The sequence below is a fragment of the Penicillium canariense genome (genome assembly GCF_028826845.1).
Source record: "Penicillium canariense strain IBT 26290 chromosome Unknown utg000008l_segment0_segment0, whole genome shotgun sequence".
Classification (NCBI taxonomy): Eukaryota; Fungi; Ascomycota; class Eurotiomycetes; order Eurotiales; family Aspergillaceae; genus Penicillium; species Penicillium canariense.
Genome location: NW_026622735.1, coordinates 1,234,341 through 1,256,494, shown reverse-complemented (window position 1 = coordinate 1,256,494; position 22,154 = coordinate 1,234,341). Strand labels below are relative to the sequence as shown.

The 22,154-nt window shown below is 51.3% G+C and overlaps 8 protein-coding genes across 8 annotated transcripts; 2 read left to right on the top strand and 6 right to left on the bottom strand.

Moving 5' to 3' along the window:
• Positions 1-240: 240 nt before the first annotated feature.
• On the bottom strand, positions 241-2,052 carry N7482_010395 (SGNH/GDSL hydrolase family protein; the record flags this gene model as incomplete). Its single annotated transcript, XM_056692519.1, has 9 exons — positions 241-540; positions 600-836; positions 899-955; positions 1,007-1,100; positions 1,159-1,246; positions 1,367-1,488; positions 1,544-1,615; positions 1,673-1,790; positions 1,851-2,052. 9 exons carry the CDS (start codon positions 2,050-2,052, stop codon positions 241-243), a joined length of 1,290 nt encoding a protein of 429 aa, XP_056538476.1.
• Positions 2,053-5,023: 2,971 nt separating this feature from the next.
• N7482_010394 (acyltransferase family protein) lies at positions 5,024-6,601 on the top strand (the record flags this gene model as incomplete). The annotated part of the gene is made up of 3 exons (XM_056692518.1): positions 5,024-5,137; positions 5,202-5,829; positions 5,883-6,601. The coding sequence occupies 3 exons, from the start codon at positions 5,024-5,026 to the stop codon at positions 6,599-6,601; spliced, it is 1,461 nt and encodes a 486-aa protein (XP_056538475.1).
• A 2,824-nt stretch (positions 6,602-9,425) lies between these two features.
• Positions 9,426-10,229, bottom strand: N7482_010393 (uncharacterized protein; the record flags this gene model as incomplete). The annotated part of the gene is made up of 3 exons (XM_056692517.1): positions 9,426-9,628; positions 9,700-9,814; positions 9,894-10,229. 3 exons carry the CDS (start codon positions 10,227-10,229, stop codon positions 9,426-9,428), a joined length of 654 nt encoding a protein of 217 aa, XP_056538474.1.
• A 1,349-nt stretch (positions 10,230-11,578) lies between these two features.
• On the bottom strand, positions 11,579-12,016 carry N7482_010392 (uncharacterized protein; the record flags this gene model as incomplete). Its single annotated transcript, XM_056692516.1, has 2 exons — positions 11,579-11,816; positions 11,880-12,016. 2 exons carry the CDS (start codon positions 12,014-12,016, stop codon positions 11,579-11,581), a joined length of 375 nt encoding a protein of 124 aa, XP_056538473.1.
• Positions 12,017-12,309: 293 nt separating this feature from the next.
• Positions 12,310-15,708, bottom strand: N7482_010391 (alpha-mannosidase; the record flags this gene model as incomplete). The annotated part of the gene is made up of 3 exons (XM_056692515.1): positions 12,310-13,665; positions 13,725-15,501; positions 15,563-15,708. The coding sequence occupies 3 exons, from the start codon at positions 15,706-15,708 to the stop codon at positions 12,310-12,312; spliced, it is 3,279 nt and encodes a 1,092-aa protein (XP_056538472.1).
• Positions 15,709-16,322: 614 nt separating this feature from the next.
• Positions 16,323-18,238, top strand: N7482_010390 (uncharacterized protein; the record flags this gene model as incomplete). The annotated part of the gene is made up of 6 exons (XM_056692514.1): positions 16,323-16,685; positions 16,743-16,796; positions 16,852-17,075; positions 17,149-17,447; positions 17,512-18,149; positions 18,209-18,238. Coding segments are annotated over 6 exons (1,608 nt in total), but the record flags the coding sequence as incomplete, so codon positions are not given.
• A 427-nt stretch (positions 18,239-18,665) lies between these two features.
• On the bottom strand, positions 18,666-19,204 carry N7482_010389 (uncharacterized protein; the record flags this gene model as incomplete). The annotated part of the gene is made up of 2 exons (XM_056692513.1): positions 18,666-19,083; positions 19,143-19,204. 2 exons carry the CDS (start codon positions 19,202-19,204, stop codon positions 18,666-18,668), a joined length of 480 nt encoding a protein of 159 aa, XP_056538470.1.
• A 2,078-nt stretch (positions 19,205-21,282) lies between these two features.
• Positions 21,283-21,602, bottom strand: N7482_010388 (uncharacterized protein; the record flags this gene model as incomplete). Its single annotated transcript, XM_056692512.1, has 2 exons — positions 21,283-21,422; positions 21,509-21,602. The coding sequence occupies 2 exons, from the start codon at positions 21,600-21,602 to the stop codon at positions 21,283-21,285; spliced, it is 234 nt and encodes a 77-aa protein (XP_056538469.1).
• Positions 21,603-22,154: the final 552 nt, after the last annotated feature.

Here is a 22,154-nt window from a genome sequence, read left to right as displayed (position 1 = left end):
AAGGAGATGAAAGGGAAGAATATGAGAGGGAAGACGATAAGAATGAAAAAGATAAGAATAAAGAAGATGTGAAGACACCAAGGAAGAAAAACTCAATAGTTGTCACTGTCATATTTAATTTAAAAAGAGTTTTATACACCAAAGCAAATAAATTCTCCATGTATGTCCAGGGTATAATACACGAGAACCGAAAAGTATATCACAAGTTAAGCCCCAACCCCAGCTGGCAGCAGCCATCGTTTAATAATCCTGTTGATCATTCCAGTAGAGAGTTCCGTGCTGAACCTCCCCCAGAGGCTCCAGATTCCACCGCAGAACAAGTCTTGTCCACTGCAGCAAATGGCTTGCCAGCTTGATATGTCCCACATCCGTGGGGTGATTCTTGGGATTGATGTCGTTATATTGCAGGATTCCGGTGGTGTCGAAGTAGTAGACAAACCCGCGCTCCTTGAAGTGCTCATGGACTGCCCTAGCTTCTTGCTCGTAGATTTGGGTTGGCTCGTAGGTCATGCCGGACTTGACGAACGATCCCCATTGAGACTGTGGAAGTGAGAAGAAATTAGCGTGTGATGACGGCGGGGCACGAGATGATAACGTACGACAATAAGGACCACCGCGTGCGGCCAGACGCGGTGGATGTCTTCAATCATGTCAACATATGCATTGTAGAAATCCTTTCCGGGGACCTCGTTGGGATGCCGGTGGTCGTTACCGCCCATCTGAATGAGGACGAGATCGGCAGGTTGCTCGGCTTCAACGTCCCACTTCTCGGGCTCGTTTCCGTAAAATGCGTGCGCGCGGCTGCCCGGGTCGGATGCACGGTGCCAGTACCACGTCTATGTAAGAGCGAACCTTAGTCTTTGGGGAGTGCGGAGTGAGAACATCGGGATAGGCCTACCATGCCGTGAACACCGCCATAGCATTTGTTATCGGTTAAGCATGCGCCCGGGTAGGCCTGCAGGGGCCTAGTTAGCACTCTTCCAGTATAAGAACATAGAACGCATACCGTGATGGAATGCTCGACATTGCCTAGACCGGCCGCAAAGAGGAACGCCCATCCTGAGATGGTCTCATAAGTTCCATATTGACCAGTGGCAAGACTGGGTATAGTGCGTCAGACGGTATGGACACCCACCAATGTAGGCCAGAGCGACTCACGACCCTCCGATAATTTCCACCTTCTTTTTAAATCTGGGAGGCACTGTGAGCTCTGCGTCGCCCGCGGTGGCAACACCATCTATTTGAACTGTGTGATAGATGAGTAACAGCTTTGATGAGCGGACGGAGTGTACTTATCCGAAGCCCCAATTCGTAACTGCCAGTAGGTTAGCATCTGCCACACTTCACTCGTGCATGTGTGCTTTACCTCGCATCTCAAAAGTCTTCTTTTCGTGAACCTCCTCCGTGCTAAGGCCTGTCCAATCGCCGATAAATTGGTACGTTGCGGCGGCGGTGACATTGGAGAATTGCCAATCAAGGGAACCGAGCCTGTCAAGTTATAGATGGGTCCAATGGTAACAAACGGCGGTGCCGGAAAACATACCGGTAAGCAACCAGAACGCCATCTGTTGTGCTGGGTCCAAAGCTCACGGCAAGCTGCGAATGGGTTAATATCCTAGACGCAATGATTGAAATGTACGAGTATAAAAGTCCACCAAAAAGGCATAGTTACCTTGCTTCCAGTAAATTCCAGTTTGATTCCGGGTGCACTGGTGATGTCAGCACCGCCACAAGAGGAGGGCGAGCAGAAAAGAAGGGGGTGTTGGGGATTGGAGAGACGAACGACCACCCTGCATAATAATGAGAACGTGATCTAGACAGTAACTATATATCCAATTGACAGGACCTACAGGAGACATGCTTGCTGTCCCATCGCCCTTTGTAGGCGATCTCAGGTGAATCAGCGCCGTAGATATTCCAGCTGCCATCGAGAACAATCTTGGGCGCTTGGCCGGGGTATGGGTGTTCTCTGACTTGGCCGTTCTGCAAAATGGTCGCGGCCACTTGCAGGGACCACACCAGTAAAGCTAACCCGCGCTGTGCAACCCGCATTCTGCTGTCGACGGATGCGATGGGGACCACGCCGGATCACCCCAATTGTTTATTTTCTGGAACAGAAGGCTGGACGTGCCAACGGTGCTAAATTGGGCACGCCGGTTCCTGCCAATGTAGTCAGAAGGCTAAGAATGGCGTGATTTGACCACAGCGCTCCACCCCCTGGTTCTCAATTGATTCAATTGATTTCTGTGGGCGAGGCAGAATGGCGGGGACCACACTTCAGTCGCCCTTGTTGACCGAGTTCAAGTCCCCCCGACACGACGGTAGAACGCACACTGAAAGTGTACCTGGCCCTCCTTTCGTGGGTCGCTGGGAGAGCTTGCTCGGAATCGGGCCTGCTAGATGTGGATTTGCCCGGGTTTAGCCAGATGCACGAGCGGCGCCATTCGGTGCCTGGGCGCTCCAAGAGTTTTTTTCTTTCTGAGAATGCCCCGTTGATTTGCTGGGGCGCGCAAGCCCATTGTCTTGGTATATTTCCGCTTTAGGAATGAGGCGTGGGGGATCCCCTTGGAGCCCCAGAATGTTCAAAAACGGGGTTTCTGCAATGCACTCTCACCCTTTCACGACTAGCAGAGTTATCACACAAACAAGAGGCGAAACGGCAGCTGCAACTGGCATTTGAGAGTCGGAATTGCCTCTGATATACGCATCATGACTCTCGCAGCACTGTCCCGCGGGTGATCGCGTGGGCTTGGACCCTGAGGTGCCGGGTTCCACCTCGGCTCCGTCGGAGGCCGCGTACTTGGGCGACATCGACTCCCCTGGACCCTCCATGAACCCTGGAAATACTGTAGAACATTACCGTATGTGAAATAATACCAGTACCAGGCAGTCCGAAGTACTCCCTACACATGGAGTATCTTTCAGCGCTCGGCAATAAATAGTACACCACGCAATAACTAAATAAGTGACGGAGACTAAGCATGTAGATGCATGGGACCCGGTGCCCGCGTGCCGGCCCTCAGGCTTAGGGTAACTTTTTTGGCCCCTGACATCCAGACCATGTTTAAATTCTCTTATCTGAACTCCCGGCCCGGCCAGCAATCCATATCTCACCTCGCGGTATTTGCCATTCCCACCTTGTGGAAATGCCAATTTCTCCAGGGCTCGCTGTCAACCCGTCGGGTCCAAGCCAGCAGAACGCCCAAACCCTATATGCCGTCTGCCAAGACAGCCACCGTTCAATATAGCGACGGGGGGCGCCAATTATTTTCAATATTTCGAGATCATGGCGGGTAGAAGCGCGATGTGTCTCACACTCCCAAAACCCATCATGCTCGCGTTCGTATCATTCCCGCAATGCATCTCGATCGCATATTCCAACTCCTCCAATGGACTAAAAATTACAAGGCTGATGGACCTGCCGGCGTTCGGCATGAGAGGCTTGCTTTAGCGCGCCCCCTGCTGTCGCTGCGGAATGTGTGGCTGTGGCGATTGGTTGTGACTGGCGCGCCAAGTTTCTGTACTACGGTACGGTACCGCCGAAGAATTCTGTACGAAGGATGAGGAAGGAGGATGGACGGGGTGGGGGAGGAAAGGCTGCACCGGTGGTTACGCGGGAAGGGTTCGGTCACGTACCGGTACGCAGCTCCGCTCAGGGTCCCGCCAAATGTAAATCCTCGATCGAATCGCGCTAAGATTTGGTCAGATGACGCCATTTTATCACCACTACATGCAATGCCCCTTCGTATGGTTTCCCTTGAAAGGGGCATTTTGTGCTTTTACCCCGTTCCTCTGGTATGCTCTCCGCTGTGCGGTACGAAAACGAAGTCCCAGTGAGTATTGAATGTCGGCATTATTTCCGTGGATAGGGTTCCTGCCGCAGCGTGGCAGGATCTCTGTCCCATATACTGTAGATCTCGTTCTCTATACGAACCCCTACTACTTTACCCTCCCACACACACTGCATAGTCTGCGCTATGGGTAAGGAGCAGATCGGTAGATCCCCGTTGGTGTAGTAGACATAGGGCTGGTCCAAAGGGCAAAACGTAATGTGATCTGGGCCGAGTGCTCACGCCATTTAGGCTGCTTTTGTGGCAAGCGATCTCAATCAGACACCCTGGATAATTGAAATGGCGGTATGCTTGCTCCGGCGTCAGCTCGCCACCCCCACCGGCCTTTTCCAAACCTCGCTCCGTCGTATCTGAATCCTCCGTACCCCGGAGCTTCTGAGAGGCCGGCAATGGCTTCGCTCTTGGCGGAACTCGGGGATAATATCCTCTTTAGACCCGCTGTGTTTTCTGTGCTTGCCGCAAAGGTCGCGAAGCTGACGGTTGGCCGGGGATCACATCTTAAGGGAATACGCGTCCTCGCCGGGTTAGGCAGTTTGATGTTGGGTCATTGCGCTTCGGACCGGCCATTCGGGTACATCCACAGGAGGTAGCATGGGATCCTGTTGCATCCGATTAAATACTTCATCGAAGTGCGTAGCTAGGGGTACTGAATGAACAGCTGGTAGATGATAGAGTCTTCTCCCTAGCATAGTTTGGTTGTGGCAAGTGATCAGCCAGCTTCTACCAGATTTTCTTTGTACCAAATGCCCGCTGTCAAACCGAGGTTGTGGTTATGCATTGGCATACTCCACTCCATTACGGCAAATCTCCCCTATCTTCCCCCGTAGGAGCCAGAAGCCAGGAGCCCGGCCCGCAGGTAAGTTATTCAAAACCCCAGGGACCCCCCCCCTCTAGTCCCACCCCTTCCTTCTTTTAGATCATTTCAGTCTGCTCCCGGCGGATATCCGCTCAAACTATCTTGGCAGCTTCATATATTAGAAAAGGCAGAGCGTGCGCTCGCGCCCACTCCGCGATCCACTCGTTTTTCTACACTCACACCTTATGGTGTTGTCGCCACCCTACATTCCTTTTCGCCTAACTGTCTCTTCCGGTCAAGAGATCCAGGCGTCGATGACAGATCTTTGATCCAAATAGTCCACCTTTGCAGTCTTTTCCGTTGTCAGATTTTCATTATGGATTATATTCAACCCCGGCATCTTTATACCCGTCTCCTCGAAAATGTTCCTTGGAAATCGGGAGATCCTAATGCCAAGGGAGACCCAAGGAAAAGTGTTAAATGGATTGATGTAGGCTCCCCTTTGTCTGGCATAAATCCTGAGAAAGCCACTCATTCTTACCTTCTTTCCAAAGGGCCTGCGGGGTATAGCTTCTTTCCTCGTCGTCTTGACACATCTTGCCCGAGCCTGGGACTACGACCTCTTTGCACCTCGCGATAATGAGGACGCCGCTCCCCGCATTATGCAATGGCCCGTCTTCCGTATTCCATGGCAAGGCCGCCTGGGTGTTACGATCTTCGCCTTTCTGACTGGTTACGTTTGCGCACTCAAACCCATCAAACAATCCCGCAACGGCGACCACTTGGGCTCGTTTACCTCCGTCGCCAAGAGCGCGTTCCGCCGTCCTCCGCGCCTGATCTTCCCAGCAACCATCGCCCTGATCATCTCATGGATCATGGCCCAGTTCGGTGCTTTCATTGTGGCTAACCGGTCGGACAGCTGGTGGTGCCGCTACGCGTCCCCAGATCTGGCGGACTCGTTCTGGAAGGAGTGCCTCCGGCTGTTTGAGAACTTCCTTAGTGTTTGGACCACCGGTTATATGGCATATGACGATCACCAATGGGCTTTGTTGCCGCTATTGGAGGCATCGATGCTGGTCTATATCCTGCTATGCATTACGATGTTCGTCAAGTTCCGCTGGCGCCTGGCGATCTACCTGGGCATGTTCCTCTACTTTCACCAGAATGCCGCTAAAAACACAGGTGAGGCTTGCTTTTCTCCTTTGACCGGAGCTTCGCGCGCTAACGTGACCAAGAAACCTTCCAAATGCAGGCCATCTACGGCATGTTTCTTAGCGACCTGACCTATGAGACCGCGTTCAAAGAGTTTGTTGAGCGGCATAAATGGGGACGTCGGATTGTGTCGGCCACCCTCGCCTGCTCCGGCCTCCTGATCTGTTCCTACCCGGGCGAGCATCCCGAATGGGCGACATGGTCCAACTACATGTTTGAGGTGGCCCAATATATTTTCCCACCGGAAGTGAACATCGGCAAGCGCTATTCAGCCCTTGGTGTTGACCTGATTATATTCGCCATTTACATCTCGCCATCCACCAAGGACTTCCTATCGAACCGCCTTCTCCTCTGGCTCGGGAAGCAGAGTTTCGCGGTCTATCTGGTGCATGGGACCCTCCTCCGCACTGTGCTGTGCTGGATGCTGTACGGCATTAGTGGCCAGCCCTGGGATGGCGATATCGTCGATGGCAACGGCCAACCTATCCTGGACGAGTCTGGCGAGCCCCTTCATCCGCACTGGATTCCCATCCGCGCACCCTGGGTTGTCGCCATTTCTATTCCTGCGTGGATTGCCCTTGTCTACATCTGCGCGGCTCTGTGGACTGCATACGTGGATCCGTTCTGTGCAAAACTCACCCAAAAGCTGGAGAAGTTGATGTTCGAGGAAGATGAAAAATCCTCCGCATCGCTTCCTCTTACCAGCATGCCAATGACGAGCTTGCCGATGACTTCCGCATAATGGTGAAGTGACGGGCACCCGCGATGAGGCGCGGTGTATTGTCATTTTCCTTTTCCTTTTCCTTTTCCGCGAATCTCTGCAATGGAGTCATGGGATTTAAATGTGAGCGTCCTTTTGCATTTCGACTTTCAATGTACATATTTCTAGCCGATTATCTACCAATCTCTTTTTGGTTCGTGATTGAGACACAATATACTCTACTTCAGGTTCACTTTGTGTTCATTCCAGATCTTTGCCTCCACGAAACGTTTGGATATCACGCCAGATATTCATTACATGCGTCGGGTATGCCTTTACGCGTCGACTTTGGCACTTCCAGACTCTGACGAGCAATGTCCCCACAACCCACAAGGTGCACTTAACCTGCAGTGTCTCAGCCGTGTTCCTTTCTTGACTGGAAGGTAGAGCATGGGGTGAGACAGGGGCTTAGGTGTGCTGAAATGGATAAGTAGCCGGCAGCCACATCTCTCAACAGATGCCACGGCACATGGACTATTCATCCGGCAACTAAGCATGAATTTATTCAACCTGTACCCCGTGGGATACATCGCTAGTGCACCACAACTATACTTACCCTCAAAGAGGTCGTCTCGCTCGACGATTGCCTAGGGGTCACGATTGGAGCAGTACCCAGGTTGCATGGAACATTTGGTATGTAGACTTGGTTCCATTTGCGAGACGACCATCACTCAGGAAGTAAGTGCGAGCCCTCCCAAGGTAAACATACCGAGAATTAGGGTCACTGCACTCGGGAGAAGCCGCGGAAGATGAAGGTATGATGTTCTTAGCTACTCGCCCCCGGCTTCTGAAACAGCTGGCATGATCGATTACTGCTGACACAGATGCCAATATTGGCACTGCTAATGCAAATTCCGTCAGCTGTAAAAATTACAGATGGAGGTTGACCTGAAAACATCCAGTGGAACGGCATTCCACTTGATGTCGAGAAGTCGGTCGATACCCTTCGCTTCTTGCGTCTTGTCTGTTGTACTAATGTGAGCCGTTTGCTGTGCAGATCTGCCTAGAATGACTGATATTGCGATTTCTAAGGGCTGGTGACCGTGGAGAGGCACCGAAGAGCTACTTATCTCGACTTTGAATGGTCTCAATTGTAGGATTTTACCTTCCCGTCTGCCTCATAGTCTTGCGCCGTAGGCATTTTACCTCTCTCGCATGTCAGTACTACAACTTTCAGGATTGATGGGTAATCTACCCGAATCATTCAAGTGAGGTATAATGAACTTGTGGAAAGTTAGACTTGGCTTCTCACTTCACAACAATATGTTGTAATTCACTAGTATCCCCTTTCCGGCCACACGGTATAAGCCAAATGCACGTGGAATAAGCGAATTGGACATTGATATCCTATAAAACTGAACGCAACCATTTCTAGGTGATAGCAATTCCGAAGGCTCTCTAGCAAAATGCACAATCATCACCGGAACCTGAAGTTGTTTTAAACACCCTTTTCAGCTTCTTCAACTGCCTCATCCCCTTCAGCTGCTTCAAATGCCCCGCAGTCCTCCTTATAATAGAAAGGCCCCCGAATCCAGAGGAGCCTGGCATTGAGAAGTAGGCATCCGCCATTGTCAAGAGATATGCGGGGTTTGGGGCGAGTAGATCCTTTTCTATCTCTTCGTGAATCTTTTCTTCCTCTTCATCTGTGAACTCAAATGCTCTCTGAGTTATACAGCACATACACTGTAACGTGCAATGCCCGATTCCTCTTCCCCTTGCACTGCTCAGATAACGGTTCTCACAGCATTTGCAGCCGCGACTGCAGCAGCCACCCCTCCCTATACAATCCTGGACAAGGTCTTCTTGGAGATACCAAGCGGGGTTCTCACGTATCTTATCGTAAACCTTCTTCAATGGACGCCGAGGTAGGCTTGACTCGAGTCTGTAGAGCTCTCTCCCTGCTTGGTCCATCGCTCTCCTGACCAATTTGAAAGCTTCCTCATCTTCATGAAGATCATCACCATGGAATGTTACCTTTTGAATTGCCCGGTATTCCATGCTGCAGTGCTCGTGTATTTGCACACACTCTCGAAGCTTAAATTCAGCAATAATAATATTGGCAAGGAGATCCGATGAACACGCAAGGCCTTTGCCATATTGGAAGCGCCGATGTTGTGTTCCGCGTTCATATCCCTTTAAGGGCTTGAAGAATTTAAAGCTCTCAAACATCATTCCAATATGCCAGTCCATGATCTTGACCACATTAGTATCAGGGACAAATTTCAGCCTGGAGAGCTTGTCACAAAGCTGACAACTTACCACGAAGTTCAATTTGAGCTTCTAAAACAGTGATTCAGGGCTAGGCGGACTAAAAGGAGTTGGAGTTGAGTTTATAAGATGGTGATCAAGGGAGAGAAATAGAGAGGGAGCAGTATGCCCCTGCGTGATTATGATGTCTGCATAGACCGCCGCCAAAAAGGCCTAGCTGCGAGTTTGTCCCAGGTGCTAATCCCGAATAGATTTCTGCTGAGTTCAATGACGCAAAATAGAAACTGCATGCACCGTCCTAGAGCGTACAGCGTGGAATCCTATGGTTCTCCTATTGCGATTGAAATCTGCCAGATCCGAAACATTGACTCTCTAACCTTTCCCTGCCTAGACGTGATAACTACGAGAGGCGGAGGATAGGGTGGATCAGCTGACAGACAGCAAAATATGCCATGACAAGGCTCCAACAAGGCCTATTGAGCTACGAGCTCCCCCTCCCTAGAGTTATCTTCTATACGGTGCAATGCAGAATCAAAATCTAAACGACGCATTTCATTATTCTATCCGTAGTGCTGAACGTTTATCATTTCTATCATGCTTATTTGCCGAAAACCTTGAAGCGGTCCTCGATGGGCGCGAAAGTCTTCTCGCCAGCCCCAGAAGTAGGGACACCGAAGACCAGCTGGGCGTCCAACTTCCAAGAAGCAGGCAGGTTCCAGGTCTTGGTAACCTGGTCGTCAATCAGGGGGCTGTAGTGCTGGAGGTTGGCACCGAAACCCTCCGCCTCAAGAGCGAGCCAGACTATGGAGAGTCAGATTAATATACCGTCCGTTCGAACATCATCGAGGTATCGAAAATAGAGAGAAGCTTACCAAGGTACTGGGACATGGCGTTAGATTCCAGCGCAAAGGGATCGAACTTGTCGGCATAGATAGCGAACTTCTCCTTGATGGGAGCAAGGGACTCGTAGTCAACGAAGAAAAGAACCTATTCACATAAATTAGAGATCTGAAGCAAATCTTTGACTGGATATCGGCTCCAGCTCTTCATCGCCAGCTATACATACAGTTCCATAAGCAGCCCGGAAGGCCTCCAACTTGGGCTTGGTGTGGTTCTCAAACATCTCCTTTGGCACAGCTCCGGCGGCCACTAGGCCCTCCATCGCACCAATGGCGATATCCCAAACCTTCTGATGCTCTTCCTTCAGGAGGAGAACCACGCGGGAAGTCTGGGTGTTGAAAGAGCTGGGGACGTGGAGAACCGAGTCCTGAACAATGCTCTCAATGGCATCGTCAGAGATAGGGCTTTCCGCCTTCAGACCGTAGTAAGTGCGGCGAGCCTTGACCACCTCCAGGAGAGTGGAGGTAGCGGGGTTCTTGAATTCAACAGCAGTGGAGCCCATTGTGAACGGTTTATGACGGGGGAAGAATGATTTGGTCTAACAAGTGAAAAGATAGCCGGCGGCCATGGGGTTTATATAAATTGTGGACCATGTCCACTAGGTACACAGTGGCAGGAGAGAGCAGGCACTGCCATTCCCACAATTTTTATCCATTCCATTTCCATGGCTTTCTTCCGTAGATGGGTGTTGCACCAATGGCGATGGTGGCTGCTTCTCCAACGGCCCCGCTAGGTCGGATCATTTTTCTTTGGCTGTCCAATAAAAGACATACCTGGTGCAGATTTCGGATATTATAATGTCCGAGGCTGCGTAAGCTGGTTACAACCAACGCGAGGTAACGTTAGACTCGGGTAGGCGATTAGGAATCACCCGTATGTAAGCCTGACAAAGCACGCGCGATCAGTGAGGAGGACATAGCTGAGCGGTTACGGAATTAGTCGCGCGTGGATTTGTCATGAATTCGGATTCTTAGGTGATAATGATTTGCTTCGCAGAATCCCTAGCGCTAATTAACCAACTTTCCGAATGAATGAGGGTTTTCCAGAAGTAATAAAATTTTTCTGTCTTTTAAACGTATTGAGAATAAACACCAGAAAGGACATAATATAGCCAGGTTTCGTGTGTGGTCACCCACTATACTACTAACCGGCCGGTGTGTGGCTTATGTGCGGCTAATCTCCATAGTTGAAGGTGTCGCCCGGGCGGGAACAAGGTGAGCGCCACTTGAGCATCGCGCGACCGGTGGTAGAAGGCTGGGTGCGCAATAGACATGCTGAGAATGGGTTAGAGGTCTTCCGGCCGGCGCGGAGAACCGAGCTGACCCCGCAAGGCCATGTTGATTGGATGTGGCTGTACTCTGTAGGATCTGCAAGACTAATCTTTTGGCATCTACGCAAAAGGCTACGTGCAAACGTTTGTCAACAGCAGAGGTACCTTCTGACACTGCTATAGCATGCGGCATATGGCCGCCGATCATAATGTCCATAACACACGGGTGAGGACGACCCGTGGAAGAAGAAAGAGGAGCGGTTCGTGCCATCTGGTCATACCCTAGGGCGGACACGCGGGCAGGGAGGGAAAACCTGCACCAGAGAGGAGAGGAGCGATTCGTGTCCTCTGGCCATATTCCAGGGTGGACACGCGGACAGGGAGGAAAGGCCTGCACCAGAAAAGAGATGAGCGAATTGTGCCATCTGGTCAAGATCCAGTTTGGGCACGCGGGCATGGAGGAAAGGCCTGCACCAGAAAGTAGATGAGCGATTCGTGCCGTCTGGCCATACTCCAGGGCGGACACGCGGGCAGGGAGGAAAGGCCCGCACCAGAAGGGAGAGGACCGATTCGTGCCAGTCTCACTTCATTTGCCGGGCCAGAGGCTCCTGGACGTCGGCAGGCTGGTCGGCGTCGACAGGCTGGTCGATCTCGGCGGCGGGAAAAGAGAGGCGAGGGGCAAGACCGGAAACGGGGGCTCGCTGCTCGAGCTGGGCGAGACACCACTGCTCCATCTGAGCGAGACGCTGCTCGGCCTCACGGGCGCGCTGCTCGGCGAAGACACGCCGCTCCGTCTCAGCGGCAAGGTCACTATCATACCTGTCAGTATCACTCTGGTAGCAATGAGACTGTAGAGTCCATGGCTGTTCCATGGTATCTTACATCTTCTTAAGCAGCTTCTGGATAAAGAAGCCGTTCCACGCAGCGATTCCCCGGAACAGGAAGACGATGGCTGCCAGCGCCAGAAAGATGTAGATCGTCGCGCCTGTCTTCGCATGAACATCTGCCACCCAGGACATGGTGGCGGGGGAGGGAGATGAGGGCGAAGAGGGTGAGAGGAAAGAATATGTGAATGAAGAAGTGAGGAAGACAACAGAGATGAAAGCAGGAAGATTGGCATGTGACCAAAGTCCAAACTCACTTCGTTAGGGAAGGAGCGTTCCAAACAGTCTACACAGCTTCATGATTGGAAGATCAGCTATGATTAGTTATTGGTTTGATATTCAATAACTACCGCAATTACCATCCTGGACCAATCGATCCTTTTTGGCCGAAGTGGAGGATCGTTGAGAAACCCATTGGTTCCTGGTTCCTAATCATCCAAGCAGAGTCGATATGTCCCTACTTGGAAAGGCCCCAGGTCAACATGGAAGGTGCTATCTTCAACAGGAATCTCCTTTTCATCATCTTCCAAGAGATTTGTTTTGTAGACCCTCCTGAGATTCCACACAGTTCTTACTGTTCCCCGCGACCGGCCACCAACAGAATCATAGATTCTTAGTATGACACTTCGTCCTTTTCGTTTTGGCAGCTCTCCAGTACTAATATCCTCGTCATCCTCGCCGCGCTTGATTGTATCCAGAACGAGACTCTCGTCACCCTCAAGCGTGACAGGGAAATTGTTCAAAATGGCCGTCTTCGATGTTGCTGTGAGGAGCTTCAGAGGATTGTTGAAGTTGAACGCTGCACGGACAGTACTTGGGCCTAATATGCCTTGGTGAGGCATTATAGCCCATCGGATGGTGTGTTTACCCATGTCAGCTGTATCATCTGGGGCCTTCGGAGAACGCAGGAGGGACAGCCGCATCACATTGCCGACCGTCGCGAACCCGTACTTGCTGTCGTTGAGGATCGAGACGCCGTATCCATGCTCAGAAAGGTCTGCGAATTTGTGACAACAGACCTCGAATTTTGCCATGTCCCACGATGTGTTGTAGTGGGTTGGCCGCTTGATGATTCCATATTGCGTCTCGTATGCTGCTTCCGTGTTGCGAATGTCGACCGGGAATTCTACTTTAAGGAACTTCATGGACTCGTGCCAGTCGATCTCTGCAGTGCATTCCACAGAAGACGGAGTGCTTTCATCGAATGATGCAGACAAAGAAATTGTGTGTCGAATAGAACTTCCATTGCTGATCTTGGTCTCAGTCGAGACGGCAACGCGATGGTAGTTGTCTTCTGTGATGAATGTGGTAGAGCTTGCGAGCTCCTCTCGCGTATCCAGATGGTAGACCTCAACATCCCAGGCTTGCCAGTAAATCGGCTTATCGTCGAATAGGACAAAACGGTTCGCTTGTCTGCCATGAGGAATTACCTCGCGGTCTGCCCTTTTGTCATACAAAGAGATGATGCAACCTCTCTCTACCGTGACAGATAAATTTTCATTCTGGAGCTTGAAAACCCCAGTGGAGACCTCCTGAACTGTGACGGGTCTGTCTGACGATACTGGTGTGATTTCTTCGAGGGCAAGTATGGTTCCTGTACCCGAAGCCAGTACACAAGATGTGTCCAAGAAGTCAACAATTTCCTTGCGGTGCCAGGGAAGGGTGTTGAGTGCAACCGAGTTCTGATGCTCCAAGGGCCTGGACTCGGATGGTAACTCCAGATTGAAAGTCCGGTAGAGTGCTTGGAGAACAAGCTCGCCCGTTTTGAAAACGTGTTCGTACACCTGAAAGAATGTGATCAGTGTGATTTTCAAATTATGTCCATTCCATCTCAGTGACGTACTTGATCCGAGTCATCGTAGCACATTCGAATTGCAGTTCCCGGAAGGCAGTCGTGGAACTGACAAAGAAGGATCTTCTGCCACAGGCTGTCAATCTCTGCTTTTGGGTATTTATAAGACCTGTTCGCTATTGATGCAATTGTAGCAAGAAGCTCAATATCTCGCATCAAAAACTCGGCTTTGCGGTTGTTTTGCTTAGTGTTCGACTGTGTGGTGTAGGTGCCACGATGCAGTTCAAAGTACAAATCACCATTCCATGTGGCGAGCGAATCGGCCTTCCGTTGCAGCTTCTCGAAGAATTTGTCGGCGGAACTGCCCACATGGACTCGAGGTAGCATACCGACTGTATCCGATATACCACGGCATCGTCTAAGCCGTTCCAAATGCTGCCAGGTTGGACCGCCCCCACCGTCGCCTTTTCCAAATGCCATCAGGGACGTGTGATCTTGGTCCATGGAAAGATGATTTGTGATGCAGCGCTGAACATCCGCAACGGTACCCTCTGCGGTGTAAGTGCGAACGGGAGGCATATGGCAGAGTACCTGGCTTCCGTCTAGTGACACCCAGTTGAATGAAGTATGCGGGAACTGATTAATGTTGTTGAAGCATATTTTCTGTGTCAAAAAATGCGGCATCCCAGCCTGTCTGGACAATTGTGGGAGCTGAGAACAAAACCCGAAGGAATCTGGAAGCCAGAGAACACGGCTACGAGAGCCAAAGTTGGCCTCAAAGAACCGCTGGCCATACAAGAATTGCCGCACCAGCGATTCGCCATTTGGAATATTAGTATCATGTTCAACCCAACAGCCACCAATTGGTTGAAACTGCCCCGATAGAACCTTTTCCTTCACGCGCTCCCAGGCATGGGGATAGTCCTCCTTTAGCCACTGGAATTGCTGAGCTTGTGAACATGCAAAAGTCAGTTCGGGGTACCGGTCCATCAAGTCGCACTGGTTGAGCCATGATCGAGCGACCTTTCTCTTGGTTTCTGCCCAGGGCCACAACCAACAGGTATCTATATGGCAGTGACCAACCGCGAAGACATCAACATTTTGTTCGTCGTCAGCTGAATAAATGTCGCTAGAGCCGGTATTGGGCCCAATAAATTCCTCGGCAATCTTCCGACAGCGGATGATCGAGTCGTTATCGCCGAGCCGGAAAGTGTTGATGATCCTCGTACCCACACTCAACGCTTTGTGTTGTTGCCAACTCTCCTCTGGTAGTTCGACAGCGGCATCGTGGATAGCCATTATATCCATGCATAGCATTCTTGCGTCCCAGTTCACCACCACAATTTCTGCCTTGGACAACGCAAAATATTTATTCTGGTCGGGAGGTTGAATTGAGTCACCGCCTGGGTTGTTCTTGAAGATTGGCCTGCCAGGCCCATTCCCAAACATGCCATTGCATGCCATTTCAACAAAAATTAGATGCTTCTGTCCGTCCTTGAAGGAATCTGGAATAATCCACTCCGTACGCTCTCCGCGGCCAGTGAGACCTTGAAGAGGCTTACCATCTTGTGTCCAAACCGTAGCTTCATTGTTGCAGTCCCAGTGCAACTCGACGTGCTCTTTGCTACAGATCTCTTTGGGGAGTTGGAGATAGACCTGGAACCAGTGGGTAGACCAAGAAGGACCAAATTCTTGGCCTAAATTTGCTTCTTCGTACTGGTTAGAGGGATCTGTGGCTTCCTTGAAAGTAGGACGCGTGTCCCTTGGAGCATGCCAAACGTGGAGGTTGACGTGCGGGGGCCCAGAGAATACGCCTTCATTCAGCGTTCTGCGTAGTCTGGATCAGTTTCCCGACCCCAAAATTTCTTCCGATCTGGATTTGCACGCACGCAAGAAGATTGACCTTCTCCCATTGTCCTGGGGAATAGAGCTGCCCAAGGCGATCTTTGTCCAGGCGTGCAATCCGCTTACCCACCGGCCTCGAAGCACGAAGGGGATACGGAATGGAGCATTCCTCGCTTTCACTAGAGCACATCTTTCTTGGACTCAGGAGATGAAAGTAGAGAGCACCGTGTGAAAGCAAGTTTTGCAATTATCAGTATTTGAGGATGGAGGGATATAGATTGGCTAGGATTTCAGATGGCCCGAGGTTCACCCGCTCCATTTCGATCGGATACCTGTCTCCGAAATGGCCAATTCGGTTAATGTTAAGGAAGCCGACAGGCCTGAAGACTAGCGGTGCTTGGCGCTGGTCATGTCCCAATTCGACGACGGAATATCGCCGACAAATTGCCCATTGGTAAGTCGGATTGCGATTTCCGCGGGGCAGGGGGAAGGAGTTAATCTTAGCGAGCAGCATACCCAATAGGACACGGTTAGGGCCCGGGTCTTGGTCGCGTGGCTGGAGATATATTGGTCTCGGCTAGGGGTCGTCCAATCACGACAGGATAAACAAACGCTTAAATTTCAGCCCGTGCGGTGCGAGCTTGGCAAACACGAACCCCAGATTGTCGAAAGCTTCCCCGCCTCTCCACAAATCGGAGTGTGGGGTTGGACTTGAGGCAGAGAAAACAAAGGCTTAAGGGTCATGGTCGGCGGATCTTAGCATTTGGCGTGCAGCAAGCGGAAGAATAAAGCGAGTCTGACAGCCGCGTCCTTCTTTCCAACCTCGGCGTTCCACAAACGAAAAATAACCTCCTGAGAGTTGGAACCCATCTGGGAAACACAATGGATAAACGGACTGAGATCAACGAGGCTCCAGAGGCTGTGGAGATGGATGTCGTGAAGGAGCACATGAACTATGATCTGGTGGATCGTGAGGTCGCCGAGTACGCAAATGAGACAATCGTGGAGGTCGACGAGGCCACCAGCCGCCGACTCAAAAGACTTATCGACAAGCGGGTGATGGTGGTCATGGTCATCACATATTTGGTTCAAACCTTGGATAAAGGAACGATGTCTTACGCCTCGATCATGGGCATTCAAGCAGACGCCCACCTGGTGGGCCAGCAGGTCAGTTTCCGCATCTACCTCGCATAAGACTTCTATTAACTTCGAAGTATTATGCAGTATTCATGGATGACAACAATTCTGTACATGATAATCTTGGTGGTGGAGTTTCCGGTAATTAACCCTCTGTGGCTGTTGATGGTCAGACAGTTTACTTATCGCTCGACAGGAAAACTACATCATTCAACGGGTGCCCATCGCCAAGTGGCTGTCGGGTAACATCATCTTGTGGGGAATCACGCTCGCACTTCAGGCTGCAATGAAGAATTTCGAAGGCCTTATTACCCTACGAGCCTTCCTCGGTGTATTCGAAGCCACCAGTCAACCAGCGTTTACTCTATTATCGTCCATTTGGTACACCCGAGAGGAGCAGGGTGGCGCGGTCACCTTCTGGTATGTCACACTACAATAATGCCCTGAAGAACGGTTGTGAAGTGACAATTCCGCTTACGCGCTGGATATATAGGTTTATGATGAACGGACTGAATCAAATTCTTGGTGGTCTCCTAGCGTTTTGCTTCTCGTTCGTTCCCGCCACCTCGCCGATCAGCTCGTGGCAGGCGCTCTTCATGACGTATGGTATTCTGACTGTTATATGGGGCGTCTTTGTGGGCTGGTGGATGCCCGACTCGCCCATGAGGGCGCACTGTTTCACTGAAAATGACAAGCGTCTCATGGTGGAGCGTGTGCGCCGCAATCGCACTGGCTTGCAAAATCGCAAGTTCCGCAAGGAACAAGTGTGGGAAGTTGTCAAAGATCCGCAGGGTGAGTAATTCTCAACGTTACTGCATTACGCGCAATATTTCCAAATTTACTTACGTCTGCACAGTTTATGCCATTGCCCTTATTCAGCTATTGCTCACTATTCCTTCTGGCGGTCTCGGCGCCTTCAACAACATCATCGTCAAGTCATTCGGATTCACCACCTGGCAAACCCAGCTTCTCCAAATGGTTTCCGGCGTCGTTCAGCTCACCGCCATGCTCGGGGCTGTTTGGGTTGAGAAACGATATAAGCAAACAATTTTCCCCATGATGGCCTCGGTGGTGCCCACAATTGCCGGTGTCATTGTGCTCCTCACTGTTCCATTTTCCCATGATAAGCGAGTCGGCCTTCTCTTCGCATATTATATTATGATAGCTTACTGGGGTTGTGCTGGTCTCGCTCTCTCGATTGTGACCCGCAATATCGCTGGACAGACCAAGAAGAGCGTGGTCATCGCCGTTAACTTTGTGTTCTGGGCTGTCGGCAATGCGATCGGCCCGCAGACCTTCCGCTCCAAGAATGCGCCACGCTATTTCCCAGCACTTGCGGCTGTGTTAGGCTGTTTTGTGCTCTTGGAGGTGGTTCTTCTTTCGCTGCGCACATGGTATGTCAGTGAGAATAAGAGACGCGATCGAAAAATTGAGCAAGGGGAAGTAACAGCGGATACGGCGTTTGCCCACTCCTTCGAGGACGTCACCGATCGAGTAAGATTTCTCTGGCTTGTTCATGTCAAGATGAGCGTACACTAATTCATTTGTTATAGGAGAACCCCCACTTCCGCTACGTCTATTGAGGGCGGGGTTGGACTGAGCTGACCATGATAAGCGCACTGATAGCCGGCGTTACGACCCGAGGCTAAGGGAATGTTTTGATGTCTTGTGGTGCTACTTAGTTAAGTTAGTGCGAAGTAACTAAATATTATTATCAATGGTTACTCTACAACTACGTCAACTTTCTAGGGTCCAGAGTTATGGAAGATGCCATGGTGTTTACTAGTCTCCCTGCCGACATCGCCGACGTAGGAACTAACCCTGCTGCCGGTTCTGTACTTACGGACAGTCCAAGGCTGGGCTGTAGAGCGTTGTTAGTCATCCATTCGTGAGATTTCCTAGCCAGCCCCCTAAGCGGGGTATGCGTCTAGAGAGAAGGCAATCTTGCTTGTCAGCATATGTTCGAAGCCAGTTGATTGCGATGGTTCCCTAGGCCGAGCGCGAATGGATTCATCCACCGCTGCCACGGTCGCGGCCCTCGTGGTCGCGATCCTCGCCATGTTCGTGGCCATGATGCAGGTGCTGCAACAGTATTTGCTCACCGGCCAACTGATCCGATTGTGTGACTCGGTCGTATATGGTAAAATGCCCGGTCGCGGACGACGGGTTTGGCAGATGAGCCAGCTCAGGTTCCGCGTCGTATATTCGATTCCTCAAGTCAGCCTGCGGAAGGACCTGTGGCCAGAAACACTTCCCCATATTCCTTCGTACGCAAAGGGCTCTCAACCCTTGCCCGACCTGGGTCTGATGGGGATCAACGACGGTGAGGAGGATGATGAGTGCGATATAGGTCGGGATTCCAGCACTGCTGGCCAAGTTTCGGGTTCCTTTTCGGCTGGAGAGGCGTCCTGGGTCTCCTTTTGTCGGGCTGTTCAGCTATCAAGCGGACGATCAATGGTTTTAGATCTGATCCAAGGAGATGCAGACCGGTGCCCACCAGATCTGCCCAACGTACCGATACAAATGTCGATGCGCGACGTTGCGGCCATGGGGCTGATGACAGGGATGAAATGCACGCAGGCATCCTTCGAATCGAAATCACTTTCAATGCAAGGATCCGCTGGTACAATCACCACTTCTCAGCACCCGCTCTTAGGACCATTGCTGCATTTCAGCCCCCGGAATCTATCCACGGAGGAAATCAAGGATCTGCAAGTCGGAACTGGAGCCATCGATCACTGTTGGATGGCACGAATGTGGGACGATGTGGTGGTCGCCGGACACCGTTACAGTAGACGCGAGAGGATGCAAATAGAGAGAGAGGAGACCCTCTGGGCAAGAAGGCCGCGTGAACGTGCCATCGTCCCTGCAAATCGCAACCGTTCACCACCACCCACATCGCTGTATGGGCTCCGGCGTCGATCAAGTATGGCTTCTAGCACGGCGACGTCGTCTAGTCATCGAACTCGCACGGACATGATTCCACAGTCCAATAGTCCGACAGGATCACCATATTGCCAGGAGTATCGGACACTTTGGACTCGTTCCGATGGTGATTGGTATCTGGATAACAGTGCACAGGAAATAAGCCGAGCACCAGGTGCAAGATCGCAGGGCCTGACGAGCATGTCAAAAGATTCAAAGAAGGCCGTCATCAGTCACCAGCAAGGCAAATGGACATTGTGGTTCCGAGCTTGGACTGCAGTGTTGCGTCAGGGGAAGGCTTACCGCAGGGAAATATCAACAGATTGTTTTGGGACCGAAGTCGAGCGTGGTGACTTCAACAAAGAGTCAACGGATAGCTCCCACACAAAGGCTGCAGCGTCTAGGCAAGCAAGCTTCAATCTTTTTCGTGGTCAGTTACATCGACACCACATCACACAGGACAAAGGAGCAGTCCTCCAGCCGAGGTGGTTCATCAAAGATTATATCGAGCACAAGCGGGCGGAAATGCAGAAGGATGTCGCCAATGATCACCAGCGGGACGGGCCACTGTTGATAGGATGGTATGATGACGAAGGTCAGGAAGTCACTGAACTCAATTCGGCTAAAGAGAATCTAGCCAGGGCAGTCTTGGAAATATGGGTTCAATCACAGCATGACTCTGAACAACAAAGAACTGCATTCTACGCTCATAAATGGCGCGGGATCGTCCAGCAGAGACAGCTTGATCGCGAGACGCGGTCACGATCCCACCCGATCTCCGAAGGCCGATCGACGAGAAACCGATCCCATTCGAGATCTACCAATCGGTACAGAAGCTCTGATTCTACACGATCACGCCGGACTGTGGCTAGCCAAGAAAGATCTTCGCGTGCACCTCGCCATGCCTCTATGCCGTCTGCTCTCCGAAGGCAGCCGTCCCGGAACTCCCAACACTGGTTATCAGCTGATTCAGAGATAGACGGGGAGACCGGTTTTCGAGCTCAATCTTCCGAGTCACATCCACTGAACCGCCTCGAAGAATCTCACAGTCGCGCGAGCTCTCACGTTCGCTCCCGTGCTCCCACCCTACGGGATGTCGAGTATGGCGACACCCTCGTACTGGAGGACTCGCGAAGACATACGAACTCCCAAGGGAGTGAGAGCCCGAAATCGCCAGATAACGAACAGAACCAGTCCCACGCTCGAGTGGGATTTGGCCACGCAGTACACGTATTCGAATCATCATCCAGCAGCGGAGGGGATGTTAGTGAGAGTGAAAACCCTTCGCCCGTGGCAAAGACAAGCCCGTCTCCAGATAAAGAATCGTCAAATCATCGCCGCGGAACTAGCGAACCTCCACCAAGGGGGATTTTGAAGCCGCCAAAAGAAAAATTCCCGGAAGACCCAAACCCCGCTCGAGAAGGAGTTGCTCCTCTGAAAGAGGCTGCCGACCTGAAAGGGATTCCACCGGGAGCACGATGGACCAAGATTGACCGTCGACTAGTTAGTCCCGCTGCTTTGGAGTTGGGAAAGGAACGTTTTGAAGAGAGGGCCGATTCTGTGATTGTTCTTCGAGTGCTACAGAAGGAAGAGGTACAAGCCTATGCTTTGAAGACAACGGAAATTCGAGGTGAGTTCAAGGCACACAACATATACACCATACAACTAAATTTTAGACAAAAGAAGCACGCCAGAAACAAAATCAACGCGGCTCCTCGAGGTCTAGTAGAGCAGGCCGTTCGGACGAGCCACGAGGTCGTCGTCGCAGACGAAATGGTAGCTTATCGCCAGACTCTTCGATCGGCAGTTTTTTCATGCCCACAAACAACAGCAGCAGCCCTTCTAGAGACGACATATCTTTGACATTCAAATCTCCCAGCTATGTTGATGGCGAGGTTCACCCAAGGCAGATCGGGGTTCACTCTCACTCGCCACCTCGAGCTCGTTATAATGCCAGCTGGAGAGATCAATGCAACGCGAAATTTTCCGATTGGAATTCTGAACCTGGGTCGAGACGGCCATCTCGGCGCAATCGCGTCTTCATCCGTTTCAATGATGGGGATTCTGACTCCCCATTATCTGAGCCAGAGATAGAGGAACCAGAATCCCTCTACGGGGCCGGGATGTATGGTGCAGATCACCACAGGCAGTCCATGAACGGGCATTCTTGGGATGATTTCGACGACGACACACTAGACGAAGCAAACGCATCGGTCTCCATCGAGAGCAAGCCCGCAGCAGGCGAGATGAGCTGGTTTTGGGTATGTCAAGCCGACGTGATTCCGGGATATTTGGCGACTCCTTGGGCGACCAAATTTTCCACGCATTTCTGCGTCGGGGCAATCACCGTAATCCTTGAAGCACTTGGGATGCTCACCGACTATTGTCAACCAGTCTACCTCGATTCGCCCTGTCACCCTCGTGGACTGGAGTGGATGCGCAGTGGTCTCTCGACATTTCCTCCATATGGGGTCCGTGCAAGCCATCACCATGGAACAGTGATATCGGGCGGTTATAATACGAAATTATTCCCTGGGTTTCGAGCTCCACTGTTCCAAATCGAGCTTCTCCGTC